This window comes from Plutella xylostella, chromosome 14 (assembly GCF_932276165.1).
Source record: "Plutella xylostella chromosome 14, ilPluXylo3.1, whole genome shotgun sequence".
In the NCBI taxonomy this organism is placed as follows: Eukaryota; Metazoa; Arthropoda; class Insecta; order Lepidoptera; family Plutellidae; genus Plutella; species Plutella xylostella.
The window spans coordinates 1,958,985-1,977,933 of NC_063994.1; the positions used below are offsets into that span (position 1 = coordinate 1,958,985).

The window sequence follows — 18,949 nt, forward strand, 5'->3', positions numbered from 1 at the left end:
TAGAATATGAATATAGTGACCTGTTTGAAAAACTGAATACTTAGTTATGCGCCAGTGTCACAGCCTTCATCTAATCTTTTCCAGTAGCTGATGAGGCTGAGATATTTAGTAAAATTATCTTCCCTTCAAGCACCACTCCTCGTTCCAAGGACTAGATGCCGCGCCAGGTGTTGCAGGCCGTGTCGTCGTACAGGGCTGACTGAGCAGGTCCTCGAGGCTCCAGGGTCTGCTGCTGCATTTCTGAGGTCAGTCCAGAATTACATACCCTAGTCAGCATGCGCTGACCTGAGCCCCAGCGGCCTGGATCGATATTCTACATTTTACAGCTTCTAAATATTGTTGCAAAGTATTTCACTGGTTCCATCCATTCGGCTAGTGTATGTTAAAAATATTGCCTTGACAATAACAAGATTTTGATCAATAATTACTTATAAGTATTGCTTTCGAAGAGGCACTGTGTGTATCCATATGTATAAATACCTACCTATATGTATAGGTACATACCTTCCATAACTTTCTGACAAGTCAGGAATAATAAGGAAGTACTTAAATCTTATGTATACTTATACCTTTCTTTTTAGTATATCTATTACCTAGAAATCTATGCATTATAAATTTATAGATTCAAATATTTATCTACTGATATACTCATCAGTAACTTATGGGTCACAGTTGGTTTTCTCTCCACCATGCGATAATAAACACATCTCACAATGTTTAACTAGGTTTCAGATAGGCTCAGACTACATAATAGACGCATTTTTCCTGAAATAAAAATGACATATTATGTATCTAGCCTATCTGAAACCTAGTCATTTCTGCATGGTGATATTACAACTGAGGCGCGCGGGCGACTCACTCTATTTATATAGGCACCCGCACCTTGCAAATTAAAGGTGGAGAGAAAAATGGACTTTATTTAACTGTCACTGTGACCCTTATGATGCCGAACACGGAGAAAGTCGAAACGCCATATCTCACAATGTTTAACTAGGTTTCAGATAGGCTAGATACATAATATGTCATTTTTATTTCAGGAAAAATGCGTCTATTATACGAGTAACTGAATATTTATACATATTTATATTTAGCATAATATATTTAACTTAAGTACTTTTAAACTGCCAACCATGTTTCATTATTCGAAAGATAATATTTCTGACCCTTAAAAAATACACGTGTAATTTGTCTATCCTTATAAGAAAGCTCTTAGAATTTATATCCACTGCCACGACATAATCTTGCCAATATCAATTCATTGTACAGGCATCGAGTTCTATTACTTTTACACGCGTGTGAAAACAGACCTACGGAAAACTCTTCTCATAGCATTTATTCTTTATCTCATACTGTCTTTGAAATCGGACTCTCAAGTGTATTGAGGAATGATATAAACCCGATGTATTATTTCTCGAAGAGGGTCTGTAGTTTTGGAGCGTCAAATTCATGACTAATATGAATGTCCGATAGACTGCCCTGTCGCCTGTATGTTGGTAATTTGATTCCGAATACACTTGAAAAGTTGCTGGCAAAAACTACCTAGGTACTCGTAGAGTGTGTTTTTTTATTCGATTAAATCGGGTGCATTAGAAATTTGTATGAGTACTGAGACACGAGTAGAACCTGAGGAAGATGTCCGCCCGAAAAGGTAAATATCTTTTTAAAAAGCTTAGAGGATAATACAATTATATTGCTGCCATTTCTGTCTCCAATGTGTAAGTAAGTATGTACTTACATTAAACTTTTTTAAACCAGTACTTCGGTTTGTGACCATAATTATTTTATGTAAGTACCTAAATTAATTATTTGTCTCTACTTTTATTTATTCGCGGATCTCCAATGGAACATAATCGTAAATACGAATGTAGGTATTTATAAATTCATTGCGTCACTCGTAGATATATTTCCTATTTACTTATGTACTAATGTTAAACGTAAATAATGCCCAAGTGTCCTTTTATCTCAGATAAGCAATGTGTTTTAAAAATTATGTAATGACCTAAAATGTATAGGGAGATGAACCTAAGTATTTAATGAATCAGTTATGTATTATATAAAGATCTAAATAATATTTAACAGAAAAACTGATAACTTGATAAAATTAAATTAATTTTCTAAATACATTTTATCTATTTCTGTCTGCCATGAAGTTGGTTAAGTATATATTTTTCTACCTTTACGGACTTACTAATAAATAAATTATATGATATACAAAAACAGCATTTTATTCATTTTAAAGTATTGAAAAGAATAACTCCTAATTATTATCTTAGAAAAATAATTACTAAGTACTTCATTTGTTTATAACTTTAGGTACTTCATTTGTTTTAACTTTCCTAGAGAGCACCTCTACACCCCAAGGCTTAACATATATCTTCTGCAACACCCTGTATTTTAAAATTATGGAACGTTTTACCTCATGATTTCAGAATAGGTTTCATAATGAAAGTTGATCAGCATGTTGGGTAAGTACATTGACCGGATAAAACATTACGAATTGATGGCAACCAAATAATTATTCTGCGTAGGTAGTTTTCCTCGAAAAGTAATATTTGATACCAAAATACGTCTATAATTCATAATGTTATTATGTTTCTTATAGTTTTGTGTGGAATATTATGCGATTGGTCAGAAAAAAAACAAAAAGGGAGGGTTTAACATTTTATTGACTACCGATAAAGCTACTTACGACTATCTTACGAACTACATCAACAAACTTTTTGCAAGGAACATAGCTGAGTAAGAATTTTAGAATAAATATACTTATTTATGTCAATCTGTACGTAACTATTTTTTTTTTGCTACTTTCTTCATGAAAAAATAATACTTAGATCAGATATAACACCAACTATACAATCCTGAGTAAATACATGGACAAGTACAGGTATAGAACAGATATTATGTAGTACTTCGTACTAAGGTGATGATTGTGATGATTAGTGATTAGGTATGTACCGAATATACTTCTTATTTTAAGGAGGTATTATTCTTATCTTATATCTATTATTGCTTAAATTGTATAACCTACTTTTACATAATATTACCGAGTTTACCATTCTCACTAAAATGTCACATTTGTTTAGACTAGAAAATAATTAAATTACTCTTGAGTAAGTTAAATACCTAGATGTACTTGTAGGTTACACGCAAACACATCACTTTTTCAGGCACTTTATGAAATGAAATAAAAATACATATAAATACGAGTACAGTTTAATCACCACTATTTCCCTAGATTTTAAAACGAGCCTTTATTTAATGAAATCTTCTGGCAATTGCACGTTATTTAAGTGTGATTATTTAAACATAAATTAGTACAATTCCCACGACAAAAAGGTAGAAATTATTCATATTCCTTATTACCATCGATCGGTCCCATCTGCTCATCACAACTTTAAACTTGAATGCTATTACAATTTAACAGACTTGAATACTTTTACTTCATTTAAGCTGCGCTACAAAACAAAATACATTCAATACGAATTCATTTTTACGATTACAACCAACCAGACATCGTTTTACCTGTCACCTTAGATTTCCCCTTATCTGACCGATAACTTGGAGTAGGTGACGGCGAAGGCGATGGACTAATACTGGCTGTTTGACTCGCTAATGTAGACTTCTTAGGTCCTTTAGCTTCTGGAGTCTTCGGTTTAGAAGACTCTGAAGTTGACGAACCTGGTCTAAGAGATGATGAGGCTTCTGGCTTGATTGATGCACGTGAGGTAGATTCAGGAATTACTGGAGTAGATGATGATGGTGATGATTCTGGTCTTGTAGAAGTGGAAGTGCCAGGTCTGGTGGGTACAGAAGTTTCTGGTCTAACAGATGTGGCGCTAACAGGACGAGATGAAGGTGTTGGTGAGGCAGTCATTTCTTTGTATTTAGATTCTAAGGCTGATGCTGACAATATTTGCGAATCTGAACTAGATTTAATGGACGAAGTTGGTGTTATAGGTTTTTGCAGTTTGACGTCTTCCTCTTTAGTGATGTAAAGGTGTGGTTTAGAAGCGGTAGGTTCGGGCTCTTCTATTTGTATGATGTGGTCTGGTGTGGATTCAAATTGTGGGGGTGGTGGTAGACGTTTGTCGGTGACAGGGTCGAAGGCTGGTGTGCTTGGCTCTGAAGGTTCTTGGGACGAGGATTTCAGTGGCCTCGTCTGTTCTGAGGTGCCGGTTCCTTGTGATCCTGTTTTGAGAAAATTTTATCATTGAGTACCTTTTAAAATGATAAGTTTATTTTATGTCTTATGCCGAGTTGTAGAAAGGAACTTTAAGGTAATGTCGGCATTAAATCTGTATTAAATTAAACAAAGTATGTCTCCTCTGTCAAGCATTAGCAAGGCAGCAATAGATTTAACGCCAACATTCGCTTAAAGTTCCTCTGTGGTATTCAGCGTTTTAAAAATCCATTGTAATGATGATAGTACAACATGGTCCCATTTTTAGTTTAAATTTATATCTACTTCAGGTCAATTTCGCGTTTTTACCTCAGTAAAGTTGTAATTGTTACCTTGTTCAACATCGACTTCGACTTTGAACTCGTTGTCTTTGAGTCCCTCGTCGTCGGACGTCTCCGGGATGGGGGTGCGGCTGCGGAATGACCGGGACGACCGCGGACGACCTTTGTCTTCATCTGTACGACATAAAATGAAATGTTAAGTCTCTGCTGCCGCTACACGGGTTCCTTTTAGGAGTAGATAGTGATGTACACTAAGTCGCGATTTCTGAGAAATACGGCGCTGTGATTGGTGGAAAGCGCTTTAAACGAGTTAATCGACGTCGATAACAATTTCGTGTAACGGCCGCTGGAATGGTAGATATAATAAGTAGTTTAATGTAATGTGAGAAATCAGAAAAAGCCGCTTATGCCTCAGATATATGTCAAAATATACAGTTATGAATACCCATTCGAATAGAAATAACGCATATAGGCACAGGCAGGTGTCAGCTACTCTTGAAAAATGGTTTATAATGACTTATTTTATACCTTTCCTTGTTGAATACATCGCTGATCGGGGACAAAATCAAGACTAGAGAGAACAGTAATCATTTCTAACTTGTAGTTATTTGACAAACAAATCTAAGCGTCGTCGTTGGTTCGCAAACTGAATGAATGAATTCAATTATGTAAATATGTTCGTTGCTCTCTCTAATTGAATGTAGCCATTTCCCGTTGATCAACTATGAATATTCTGATTTGATTTGCGCTCAATTTTATCACTTTAGTGTGAAGGTACTGGATATTTATCGTTACACGAACTTATACGTAGTTTTAAAGTAGGTAAAGAAAAACATAAGTACCTACATTTTTTCTATTGAAGGTTAATAGTGGTAAGTCACTCAAAAAGCGCGGAGCTTTCCAACTTAAGTAAGGTTGATTGTACTCTTTATAAGACATCAGTTTTGTAGATAGTTCAATAGAAGTGTACTTAAGTAAAATAAACTACAGCAGTAGAACCTTTTTATCTCGGGCTTCCAGGGAAGCGCAGAAGACCACTAAAAACAGTCCAGCGCCACAGTTTAACACTTCAATAATTTTAATATTTATTTTATATACTTACTAGCTTTTCCCGAGCTTGGCTTCACATTAAAAGATTTCCCTTTTCATGACAAAAAGCCAATTAGATGTGTTATAGTCAGCTTATCACATGCCATATTTCATAAAAAATGGTCCAGCCGTTTTTCGCTCTTAAGAGTAGACCGGTAACTATCATTCATCCATCCATCCGTACAAACTTATAGGTTTATAATATTAAACTAGATGTTCCCGCGAGCTTCGCTTCGCCTTAAAATGTTTTCCCGTGGGAATTCCGGGATAAAAGTAGCTTATGTTCTTTCTCAGCAAATTTCATTCAAATCCGTTCAGTAGTTTTGGCGTGAAAGAGTAACAGACAGACAAACAGACACAGTTACTTTCGAATTTATAATATTATTAGGATATTAGTAGCATCTTACCGCTCCTCTTCCTCGACTTCGTCCTTTTAGGCGTCTCGAACACCTCATCCTCCATGACGAAGTTGGTCTCGGAGCTCTCGTCCGTCTGCTTCTCCTTCTTGGAGAAGTCGGACTTGATCTTCGCCTTCATGAACTTGGCGTAGGCGACGCGCGTCGTGGGCGTCACGTCGGAGAGCTTCGGGTTGTATTCTGCGAATGGGGGGTAAGGTTAGAGGCTAATATTTTTTTTTCCGCAGTTAGGTAGGTACATAAAATAAAATAAATATATCAGCTCTCAGCGATAAGGCCGCCTATTGTACATTAGTTCTAGTTTATAAGTATGTTTTAGTGTGTCTGATTTATGTGGTGTTAAATAAAGCAATATTCTATTCTATTATATTCTATATCAGAAAAGAACATGGAATATAAAGGTTTATTTCATTACAAGATTCACGATTAAAGTGGTGATTTATAGTTTCGTGTGCTTATATCAAAATTATATCAAGGTTAACCTTACAGTAAATAAAGGGGCTTAGGCTTATGATGATGAAAGTTATGAGTCTTGGGACATTGTTCTTGTGATATTTAGGGAAATAATATACGAGTTTGCTGTTCACCATTCTTCTATTCGGTAATAGACAACCTAAACATATAAACAAACTTCTATATGAAAAAGGTCCAAACACCACATTCCTCCCCTACTATTTACAAAACAATATAAGCAACTTAAAAATCAATACATCCTTACACATTAATCCAACTAAAGTAATAAATCATTAACAAAACAAAATCAAATAATTATTTACATAAAATATTTCCTTCTTATTATACTTTACTTATATCTAGGATTCGGATTCCTAGTGGAACGTACTGGCCGACCACTGTCACCCACTGGTGGCTGAGGAGCAACCTCGCCTCTACTCTCCTCCCCCTCTATAGAAGTGCCAGCAGTACCATCGGTGCAGTCATAGTATGGCACATCATCATCATCTTCCACAATACCCTTATATTTCAGGAGGTGATCAACATGCTTTCTAACTTTCACATCTAAGTCTCCTATGTACACTATATACATCATGGCACCTATCTTTTCTTCAACCTTGCCCAGTTTCCATTCAGTCCTATTACCATTATTAAAAAAACATTTAGCCAAAACATAGTCACCGATACAAAAGTTGGCTCGCCTATGGCCACCGTACTGTCTACATTGAGAGTCTTGCTGAGCAGAAACATTTCTCTGAGCTTCAGCCGACAGCGACACTGTAGCCGGCGCATCCTGCGGAGCTGGCGGCGGTGGTGAGCCTCGCAACAGATCGAAACGACCGCGCAACGTGCGACCGAACATTAACTGCGCAGGAGAAAAACCTGTCGTCAAATGAACCGAGTTCCTGTAGTCAAATAAATATCTATTTACACCACTCTGACAAGCTGTTTGACTATCTCCCGGTTTTAGTATCACCTTCAAAGCCCTTTTTACCGTCTTAACGCTATTTTCTGCCTGGCCATTTGATGCCGGATGGTACGGTGCGCTGGTGATGTGGCTTATACCATTGTGCCCACAAAAACGCTCAAACTCGGCTGACACAAAATTGGGCCCATTATCACTCACTAGGATCTCCACCAATCCAAATCTGCTAAAAAGCTCTTCTAATTTTTCTAACACACTTTTAGTGTCCGTTTTGCTCATCACATAGCATTCTACCCATTTTGTATGTGCATCTACAGCAACTAGGAACTGCTTGTCGTGCAGTGAAAACATATCTATGTGCATGCGCTGCCACGGCCGCTCCGGATATGTCCAGACAGCGAGCGGCGCGCGCGGCGGCGCGGGCCTCAGCGCGGCGCACGCGGAGCACGAGCCGACTATCTCCTCGATGTGCCGGTCGATGCCGGGCCACCACATACGTGCTCTAGCCTCTGTTTTACTTTTCACTACACCAAAATGAGAGCTATGCAGTTCATCTAGTAACTGTTTACGAAATTTACTAGGTATAACCAATTTATAGCCCCTAATAATGCAATCGTTCTCTCGAGACAGTTCTAATCTACACCTATAGTATGGCCTCAAATCATCATCATTACATTTGGCAGGCCATCCATTCCTAATGCAGTTCGACACTTTAATCAAAACTGGGTCTCGGCTGGTTTCAATTTTTACATCGGCTATTGTGATCGGTTTCAATAAAGAATCTGACATAAAATGTATATACAGTCCCGTTTCATTATTTTCGGAATTATCATCTTTGTAGCTACCTATTGCTCGAGAGAGAAAATCAGCAACATTATCCTGGCTTCTAACGTACTCTATCTCGAAATTGTAAGCCGTCAAGAACAATGCATACCGCTGCAACCTGTTCGCCGCTAATTCCGGTACGCCCTTTTTGTTACCGAATATGGTGATCAACGGTTTGTGATCAGTCCTCAGAACAAACGGCTCTCCACGTCCATAAAGGTAATGGTGAAACTTTTTCACTGCGAACACTATGGCTGTTGCTTCTTTCTGAATCTGGGCATAGTTACACTCCGCTTTAGAAAGCGAACGCGAAGCGTAAGCAACGACCCTCTCCGTGCCGTCCGGCTGCCGCTGCGCCAACACCGCGCCCAGCCCGTGCGGACTCGCGTCTGACGTCACTATGGTCGGTAATTCGGGGTTGTAATGAGCAAGAACTTGATCCGATGCTAATTCAGTTTTAATCCTTTGAAATGCATCTTCTTGTTCATTCCCCCATACCCATTTGACCCCTTTTTGTAACAGCGCGTGCAACGGACTCAGAACACTTGAAGTGTTCGGCACAAAGCAACGGTAATAGTTCACCATACCTAGGAATGACTTCAATTCACACTCATTCCTGGGACTTTTAGAGTTCAAAATGGCTTCTACCTTTTTCGGAGACTTGTGTAAGCCATGTCTGTCAATCAAGAATCCCAAATACTCTACAGACTCTTTGAATAACTCACATTTGTCCTGCTTCAAACGCAACCCTGCCTGTTCTAGTCTTCTCATCACTTCCTCCAGTCTTTTAAGGTGAATGTTCTTGTTTTCCCCAGTTACCAGAATGTCGTCTAAGAAGATGCAAACACCTTCAATATCACCTAAAAGAGTCTCCATCGTCCTTTGGAAGATGAACGGGGCATTGCTTAAACCAAACACCAATCTGTTGAAACAAAACAACCCTTTATGTGTGTTAATGCACGTCAAATACTTTGAATCGTCTAGAACCAGTTGGTTATACGCTCGAGACAAATCAAGTTTCGAAAATTCTTGACCACCGTGCAACTTTGCAAATAGGTCCTCAATGCGAGGAATAGGATAATTATCCATGCAAACCATTTTATTCAGCGTTACCGAATAGTCAGCACACAGGCGTATATTTCCATCGGGCCGCAAAACCGGCACAATAGGAGTAGCGATCTCGGAATGCTCAACCTTTTCCAGAATCCCTAACTCCACGAGGCGATTCAGCTCCTCTTCGACCTTTGCCTTCAATGCAAGAGGAACGGGCCGCGGCTTGAAATACTTAAACTGTGAACCTTCTTTAATCTTAATTTCTATTTTATGCTTATTGAACGTACCTAATTCGTCCCTAAACAATTTCTCATATTTCTCTTTTAAGTACGTTTCATAGTCACCCCTTTGAATGTTAAGGCAGTTCTCAGAACATAACTTCAAATTGAATGCGCCAATAAAATCCCGCCCTAGTAACACTGGTTGTCTTTCATCTGTGTCAATGACGTACATGCCAATCGTTTTGACAGAATTGTCAAATGATATTGGCAGATGTAAACAGCCCATCGGTGTTATTTTGGTGCCGTTGTAACAATTCAGTATCATATGACACGGCTTCAATTTATATTTATGTTTGAAATGCTTATCATACATCCCTTTAGGTAACACAGAAACAGCGCTTCCACTATCTACTTCGCACGAAATCTGTTCACTCGCTATCGCTACGATCTGTCGCATAGGCTCACCATTATAAGTTTTGATGTGAAACAATTGGCAATATTTACCGTCTACAATGTCGCTGTCGCTGTCCTCCGGCTGTAGGAAATTGTTCCGCCTAGACTTGCACATTCTTCTGAGATGGCCCTTCTTATTGCAATTCTGACACATCAAATTACTAAATCTACACTGGTCCGTCGTGTGGTTCCGGTAGCCGCACACCTTACACCTGCCTGCTCGTGTCTGCGCGGCGGGTGACGGCGCGGCCGCCGGCGTGGCGCGGCCCGCGCCGCTGCCCGCTCGCATCTCGAGCAGTTGCGGCGGCTCCCCGGCGCCTCGCGCGCCGCGCAGCGCCTGCCGCGCGCACCGCACGCCCTGCGCCAGCTCCAGTGCCTTGTTCATTGTGAGCGTCTCCACACTCTCCGTGAACAGTCGCTCCTTCTCCTTCGCGTCCTCCAGTCCGAGGACGAATCGGTCGCGCAGCGCCGTGTCGAGCTCCGTTCCGAACCCGCAGTACTGCGCCGCCCTCCGCACTCGAGCCGCCCACTCGGCCAGTCCCTCTCCCGCCCGCTGCTCCGCCTTGTAGAAAGTGCACCTTTCTGCGAAGCTGCACCTCTTTGGCTCCAGGTGCAGGTCTAGCAATGCTACAAGCGCCTTGTACTCCACATTGTCTAGTAAGGTCGGGAAGGCCAAGTCTTTTACGACCCGGTATGTGTCATCAACCAGCGCCGTCAGCAGCAAGGCTCTCCTTTTAAGGCCTGCTGCATCGTTTTCTTCGGTAATGTCGTTTGCTATGCAGAACTGTACAAACCGGTCTTTGAAAATTTGCCATACTTGACAGGCGTGGTCGAAATTTAGGTTACCACCGAATATACATGTGCTAGAACTCATAATGTATACCTTTCGCTCTTGCTATGTGTATTAATTTACTATTTACACTTCGCGTGGGGTCTTATTCGTCGCCAATGTGATATTTAGGGAAATAATATACGAGTTTGCTGTTCACCATTCTTCTATTCGGTAATAGACAACCTAAACATATAAACAAACTTCTATATGAAAAAGGTCCAAACACCACAGTTCTTACCTAACAACTTCTGTGGGTCAATAGTTCTGGCCTCAACATTTTCCAGGATGTGAGCCCGGAGGGACTGGCGACTTCTCTTAGACAACGCTTCAGAAGTGGTTCCTATTGGATCCTTGCGAACCGTGCTAGTGCGGACCATTGAGTTCCAATCACGCTTTTTACTGAAAAAAACATAATAATTGTTTTACCAGAAGATAAGCTAAAGATAAATGCTAACAGTCATGACAATAGTCGTTGCTTTATTGCTTGTTTACTAACTTACTTACAAAGATTACGAGCTCTTTGAGCACTGGATTCAATTTTAATTCAAATAAAATATTATCAAATGAAATCCTTACCTATCAGTGCTGCCTTTCCTAATAATAGCCTTAGCAATTTGTCCAAACACATCCTTAGGCTTGACTTCTTTGGAGATGACATCCTTGATGATGCCCTCGACAATCCCGATCTGGAAGTCCTTGAGGATCCTCCGCTCCATCACCTTGCCCTTTTTACCAGCAACTGTAAAATCAAAAGCTCATCAAGATAGGTTATGCATGATGGTGATGATATGGTTATATTTGTCTATGTGACCGATTGAAGTGCACATTTAATCCCTAAGCTGATAGACCCAAAGGAAAATGCTGATAAAGATGATAAAGTACCATCCAACCCGGTTATGTATATTATAGTATGCCATGATTGCAATGCAAAACCTAATGAAGTTAACTTCATGTAAGCGTCACAAAAGACGTACCCTTACCAGCAGTATCTTGCAAGTTGATCCTCGGCGTTTTCATGCCATTATTGGCCAGGATGTCAATGAGCTCGTATCTGAGCGTGGAGATGTCCTGTCTGATCTCCATGACGTCATCCTCGGTGACCCCGGTCTCGTCCCGGGCGCGCTGCTCGGCGGTCACGTAGCGGCGGACTAGTACACGCATTACTGCCTCGTGCTGCTGTCTCGCTTTCTCTCGGGATTTGTTCTGTGAGGAAAATGGTGTTGGAGTGAGACGCTAATGCTATGGTATGCTTAAGAATGGGCAAGACAGATTTTCAATGTAAAGATGTCCTTTTGATTGTTGGTGAACGTTATTATTAGACACACCATTAACACACGTTATCATAACTGATTATAATATATCACTACGTTAAAATCTTGAGTAAATTGGATAAGTTGAATGTTTTATAGTACCAGGTTTGGGTCATAAAATTCAGTCATAAATGGTGAGGTGATGTGTTCATCTTACGGATTCTAACGCTGAGTTTGCAGAAAGGGATTTTAAGCTAATGTCGAACTTAAATGTTTGCCTTGCTTTGACAGAGTACGGACATAAAGAGATAAACATAGATTTAATGCCGACATTAGCCTTTTGCATCTCAGCGTTAGACCTATTAGCTAACAAGAAACAGTCACTCACAATTATAGAGCCTCTATCCCGATTAGAGCAGCAGTGTTTGACCCAGCAGGCGACGTGTTTCGGCGTGGGGATGATGTTGAAGGGCGGCGGCACCGTGTCTCCGTCCTCAAAGTACGACATCCAGAGGTTGCTGCGCGCGAACTTCCACTCCATGTCTGAGCGTTCCTGGTGGATTGGGGGTGGATGTAGATTATTCTCTCCATAATCATGTTTATGTCATAGGTTACCAAGCGCTGTATAGAATTTCAACACAGCACATGCTGAGTCAGGGTAATTTTCCTTATGCAATTCTAACTTTCCCTATTCTTAATTTTTTTGTATCTAGGACTATTGTATTATTATGTTACTGTGTGATGCCTAGCGTTGTTTGAGAGCAAATGAATAATTAAATTTGTCCATTATTACCATAGATTCTAAATAAGATTAGTATACATAATATATTATATAGACCAGATTTGTAGATACTTAAAAAATTCAATAAAATTATAAATCAATAATAATTATTAGAAATTATAAATAGCACCAGAACCAGAAATTTTCATCGCAAAAGCATTCATCCTAATCATCAAATAGCTACAAAACGCACTTACAGAGATAATCTGGTAAGAGTTGGACATCATGGCGATGAGCATGTTGAGTAGCACGATGATGTTGATGACGGAGTACGAGCCGAACGTCAGCAGCGCCCAGAACCGCGTGAACGACTTGATGCCCGTCAGCTCGAAGGTCGTCAGGTCGACCAGGCCGAATGATGCCCAGAACAAGGACTGGGAGGTCTCGAAGAGGCTGTGAGAGATTGGAATTGTTAAAGTGTGATGAAATAAAAATGATGTAGGTAGTAGTAGACAAAGTTGATTATGGTAGAATTCCCTACACCATTTAGGTTTTTACATACATATAGCTACCGGTGATTGGGAATAATCATGATGATACAAACGATGATTAAACGGTGCATGGTGATGAAGAATGTCATGTTAATGTATTGGGAGAATTTATGTGTAAACTTTTTCACAAGTTTTTATTTTTATTTTAGTCGCCTCCTTGAACGCAACGCACTGACTCACTTAAACTCAGCTAGATAGAGTTATAGAAACTGGCAGTTAATCTCTTACTTAGCATATCGTCTCCATATAGAGCAGGCTCGCTCTTGAGTGTCGAAGTCCGGCAGACCGTTCGCCGTGTGGTAGCACTTGTTCTTTTCCAGCTCAGCGTAATACCACATTAGTTGATTTAGACCTTTAAAAAATTAGCGTTGAAAAATATATATAAATAATGGAGAAGTAAGTATAAACCTAACGGAAACCGAATTAGCGATTCGTAAAGTAAATACACATTTAACATAGGGAGAGCTCCTAAATAAAATAAGATAGAATAGAATAGAACTAGGACATTGACAAAGTAGGTCATTGCTTTCAAATACTATAAAGATTATTATGCAGGCAATGTTAAAATAAGACCAAACTCACCACACCCAAAAGCGAACAACACCAGCATATAAACAAAGAAAAACTTGATGATATCCAGGATCATGCGTCCCAGAGACACCTGCAGCGGCCCTAGATGAGGGTTGATGGAGAAGATGTGGACGAGCTTCAGGTATGAGAAGATCATGCCGGCGGCGAAGGCTCCTTCTGACAGGAGCATGGGGTCGAAGGAGTCCCAGCGCTCGCGCGGGTACCAGGGGTCGAGCCCGTTCTTGTAGTCACGCTGGAAGAAATATGGATGTAAATTTATAGTAAAATTTCATAATAAAGTAGTTTCAGATGTAAGGCGAAAAGGGGTACTTAATTGAAGGAATCATTTTGAAGACCTAGCACAGGGCGCAAAATGCACATGTCAAGACGTGACAAAAGTTTTTGGTCGCACTCGCTCTCGAATCCTCGCGATGTGAGTGAGCGCGACGCAAAACTTTTGAAAAGTCTAGGTGTACGCGTCTTTCGCCCCGTGTTAGGCTTTCTGAACGCTACGCTTCCTTAGAAACTTTGTATTTTTGATTAATATCTGAAATTCGTAGAAAGAAAGTTGTTCAGAATGAGCCCCTGAGTGATCCCCATTCGACTAACCATACCACTTTGTATAATTTAATTTTTAAATTATTAAAATTAAAAAAGTATTCCTAAAGTTACCTGAACAATATACCAAGATGAGATCCTGAGGCTTATCCAAGCGATGTAGAACATGTTAGTTATGAAGTCTACTATGTTCCATAGATCACTGATGTATTCCATAATGCCACCGGTCCATAGCGATCGTATTTCAGCCCATATTAGACCTGCAATACGATTAAGACTAGTAAATGTTAATTTTTTTTATTAACCGACTTCAAAAAAAGGAGGAGGCTCTCAATTCGTCGGGATCTTTTTTTTTTATATATTTTTTTTATGTATGTTCACCGATTACTCCGCCGTTTATGGACCGATTTTGAAAATTCTTTTTTTGTTGTATTGGGTTGAGCTCCCAGGTGGTCCAATTTTTTTTTCAGAATTTTAGTTCACCCCCAAGGGTGGGTAAAGGGGTAAAAACAGGGTATGAATTTCCATTTTGGGCACCTAGTAACCGATTCTAATGAAATTTAGAACGTAAATATAGTTCTTATAACAAAAAAATATGATGGTGACCTTGAGCTGATCTGATGATGGAAACGGAAGGCAGTCAGGGGAACTCCTCAACGTTATATAGCAACTACTTCGTGTTTAGGCTTGAATGATTCGTATTGATTAGTAGGACTTTTTGGTATCATTTGCACCTTACTTTTGATTGAAAATGATTGCAAATAAACTATAAACTATAAAATAAAATAATAATTTAAAAAATTAAAAAACCGACTTCAAAAAACCACTAAAATGTAAGAAATAATTTGCCATATTTCTTCAGATTACTTTGTCACCGCACCAACATCAAAAAAGAACAGTTCCTGCTTAGGTATATTTGTACTGTCACATACATAGAACAACGCGGACTAGGGTGTACCCTCGGGAAGCGTCATAGCGATCTTTCTTGATACAAAAAAGTCTGCCAATTTTTGCGGGGGGAAATTTTACCGTTTACCATGATTATGTCTCATGGGACATATCATTATGAGTTTTAATTCCCAGCAATAAGGGTTACGTGAAGTGACATTTAAAAACGAACACAGTGTCTTCATTTTTCTTGCCAATGGATGTAACAATTATCGATAAGTGTTATCGATGAATTCGAGAACATGGGTTAGAAATACAAATTTCAAATTAATTAGGTATAGTTAAATTTAATTAGGAATGATTAATAAACGAAGTCACCCGCTTTTCGCTGTACATTTATACTCACGTGATAGGTCGCGAGCCGTATCGCCGTTTTTGAATGAGTACAATGCACTGAAGTTGTCGAGTAAGTGGGCAACCCGACGGTCAGATGCTTTCGAGCCGCCCCTTCGGGCGGCCTCTGTCTAGGCTTAACGACTGCTGCGGAAGCAGCAACCGGGACCCACGGCTTAACGTCCCGTCCGAAGCACGGAAGCGTCCAGAAAAGAACCATTTGAAATCGGTAACTCATGCTGCTACCTACCAATGGCTGACCGTGTCAGTTGTTGCTTAACCTCAGTGATCAGTTACGATTATTGAAGCCAATTCGACTACGGACGCTTCCCAACTATGACTTTTTTTGTCGATTAATACATATCTATAGCCAAACCAGGAATATAAAAACCCTCGCCATATTGCGGAAAAGCAATAGAACTTTTTTCTTGCACTGGTATCATTGACTCAAAATGTCATTTGTCTATTGTTGTCAAACTGTGGTGCTGTCAATGCGTAGGTTTTATTATAGCTTTTGTGAGTTTTTTGTGTTTCCAAATGCCGAAAGCTATCCATAGCCGTGAAAGGAAACTAATTTACCACATACACAAGTATTTATCGGAGAAAAAGTCCGAGGGATTGGACTTATTTCCACTTGATAACTTAACTGATACTATTGTCAAAATGACTGGTAGGTATATAGTATAGTAAGAGCAAATGAATTTGGCAAATTTGTAAGCTATAACTGTAGTTTTGACTGATTATACCTAACACATATTTTATCCAGGAAATGGGTATAAGAAAGTTAAACCCATTGCCTGGATAAAACATACATACAATATACATAGTTCTGCATGCAAGGCTAAGATGTAGTTTATCTCGAATTCCTGTGAGGATGGGAAATATAAAGCCACTAACTGTTGTCATTTGAACGTTTAATACCATTTCAGCAAATATATATGCCTTCAGGACAATTTTACTATTTTCAAATTGCCGTTAATGAGTACCTACAAGGTAAATACCTACACAACTGTAATCTAAATGTGGGTTTCCTCTTGATGTTTTCTTTCACCGTAAGACTGTTAGTACAAATAATGTTACTTAAGTTCCAAATAACCCATAGGATATCCACTCACTGAGGTACTGACACTCTTTTCAAAATAAATAATAAAAAAATGACAATTATAAATTTGAGCATAGCCAATTCACATTGGTATGACTATACTTAGTGTTGCAGTCCTCAACGCGAATGTGGCGCATTTAATACAGGGTTTTTATATTCCTGGTTTGGCTATACATACCGGTACATCACTATTGCATTTTTTTGACATTGGTTGCTAGGAAACAGCTAATAACAATAAACCATGACCAAATCTGTGATCAAATCCGGAATCCGGATATTCTATGAATTGAAGCTGTCATTTTAGTATGTAAACAAATCATTTTCTATGAAACGAACGCTTTGCCAACTAGATTGAGTCTAGTGAAAATTGAGACTGCAACTAGTTTTTATAAATCGGTGGGCCATTCTGGCCTACCACCCCGCCAGAGGGGAACGTCTGCCTATTTCGTCTCCAGACCATTCATACTCAATGGTCACATACGAGTAGAATTTGTGTAAACCTTAAATTATTTCTTACATTTTAGTGGTTTTTTGAAGTCGGTTTTTTATACGAGGTAACGAACAGAGGGCCGTAAATCGTGATATACTGGTATGGATTGTGAGGCAGAAAAAAACCTTTCACTGTCTTTCCTAGTCAACCTACCGTTGTATATACCGGGGGGCAATTCTCGATCAAAAGTCTTCGAGGTATGTTCGAAGCTTTAAAGCAAAAAATTGGTACTTTTATTATTGCACTAAGACATACATGTGCAATTGTGCAGTAATAAAAGCGCCTGCTTTTACAATAACGAATTAAAAACCTGGTCAAATAGATAAAAACAATATTGTATCTTAAATTTAACTCTTATGAAGTTTACATTAAGAACTGGGGATAAAGACCGAAGTTATACGCTACTGTACAAAGGTGAAGCAAAACTTTCTTTACAAGGTTAAAGAAAACCGAATTAAACGCCCGAAGGCTTTGTTTAGAAGTAGAATTCCACCTACGACGTGTTAACAAAGCAAATATAATTATGAATTAGAAGGTAAGTAAATAAACGAATTAAATTGTGTTGTAAATAAAGGACAGTTTACTGAGTACATTCAAATTTAACGGTAGGTACATTATTGAGAAAAAGACTACGCTTGCTACGAGTGACTACGGCGCGGCGTAGCATAAAGTTGCTACGAAATTTCGTAGCATACTTTAATTGCAGTTTTAGAACGTGTTCAAGTTTTTGAGTTTGTCTGTACTACCTCAAAAAACTTTAAACACTGTTTAACAAGTGTTTAAAATTTGACAGATGTTGTAGGCGTTTGACAGCGCTAAACATCTGTTAAATACTGTTGTTAGTGTTTGTGGTAAGGGCTTTATGTTTAGTCGATAAAATTCTACCTATCAATTTATCCTATTATCACATTAGAAAGCAGGCACCGACGAGTGTATTTATGATTGGTATTTTATTTTAAACAATCAATTATTTTGCATACGGTTAAGGTTGTAAACTTTCAAAAAGGAAATACAACTTTGCTTCGCTTCTAGAAGCAAAAGCTCCTGAATGTGAAAGTGTCAATAGTAAGTTACTTTCCAAGAAGAGAAATATCCAGCAGATTTTACTTGCATTGGGTCGACAGTTTTGGAATATCTTTAAAAGTTTTAGTGAGGGAAATGTGGATTTAAAATATTTTACAATATCATTTTGCTACCGTAACGGTTTGGTGACGTTCTTTAACCCGAATGACTAACTGAGATCGATGGAGGGCACACGCATCGCCTTTGTTCCATCACTCTCAGGGAGAGGCCACATTGGTGCGTTGCGTCGTCGTCGTAGCCCTTTATAACCAATAATAGCCCGAGCCTATCCCCAACATCGCATAAGCCAGTCTTCATTACTTGCTATATAGATGATGACGGTGAACTCGATGAGGCCGGGCAGCGCGCCGCGCTCGTGCTGCTTCCAGTACTCCACCAGCTCCTGCAGCCAGCGCACGCCGCTCCACTCCAGCACCAGGAACTCTGCGCGTTGGGACGCCAGCGAGAGGAGAGCTGGAATGGGTGGATGGGTTTTAAAATCGCGATATTATTTCTGTAGGCACCTCAGAGGTAAACGGTTGTCTGGAAGAGATCGCTTTTAGCGATAAGACCGCCATTTGTGCCTCACTGTTATTTAAGTTTTTTTATGGTGTGCAAATAAAGATTATTGTATTG

General features: G+C 39.3%; 1 protein-coding gene across 1 annotated transcript in view; it reads right to left on the bottom strand.

Annotated features, from left to right (window-relative positions):
- Positions 1-2,806: 2,806 nt before the first annotated feature.
- Positions 2,807-18,949, bottom strand: part of LOC105393020 (transient receptor potential protein) — an 85,052-nt gene continuing 68,909 nt past the window's right edge. The window contains exons 11-22 of the mRNA XM_048625241.1: positions 18,635-18,787; positions 14,493-14,638; positions 13,833-14,073; positions 13,479-13,602; positions 12,957-13,152; positions 12,367-12,531; positions 11,703-11,931; positions 11,305-11,467; positions 10,967-11,127; positions 5,958-6,146; positions 4,513-4,635; positions 2,807-4,188 (exon numbers count right to left, since the gene is read on the bottom strand). Of these exons, the coding sequence (XP_048481198.1) occupies positions 3,497-4,188; positions 4,513-4,635; positions 5,958-6,146; positions 10,967-11,127; positions 11,305-11,467; positions 11,703-11,931; positions 12,367-12,531; positions 12,957-13,152; positions 13,479-13,602; positions 13,833-14,073; positions 14,493-14,638; positions 18,635-18,787 (2,582 nt within the window). The 3' untranslated portion in view covers positions 2,807-3,496. The remainder of the gene's footprint in view (positions 4,189-4,512; positions 4,636-5,957; positions 6,147-10,966; positions 11,128-11,304; positions 11,468-11,702; positions 11,932-12,366; positions 12,532-12,956; positions 13,153-13,478; positions 13,603-13,832; positions 14,074-14,492; positions 14,639-18,634; positions 18,788-18,949) is intronic.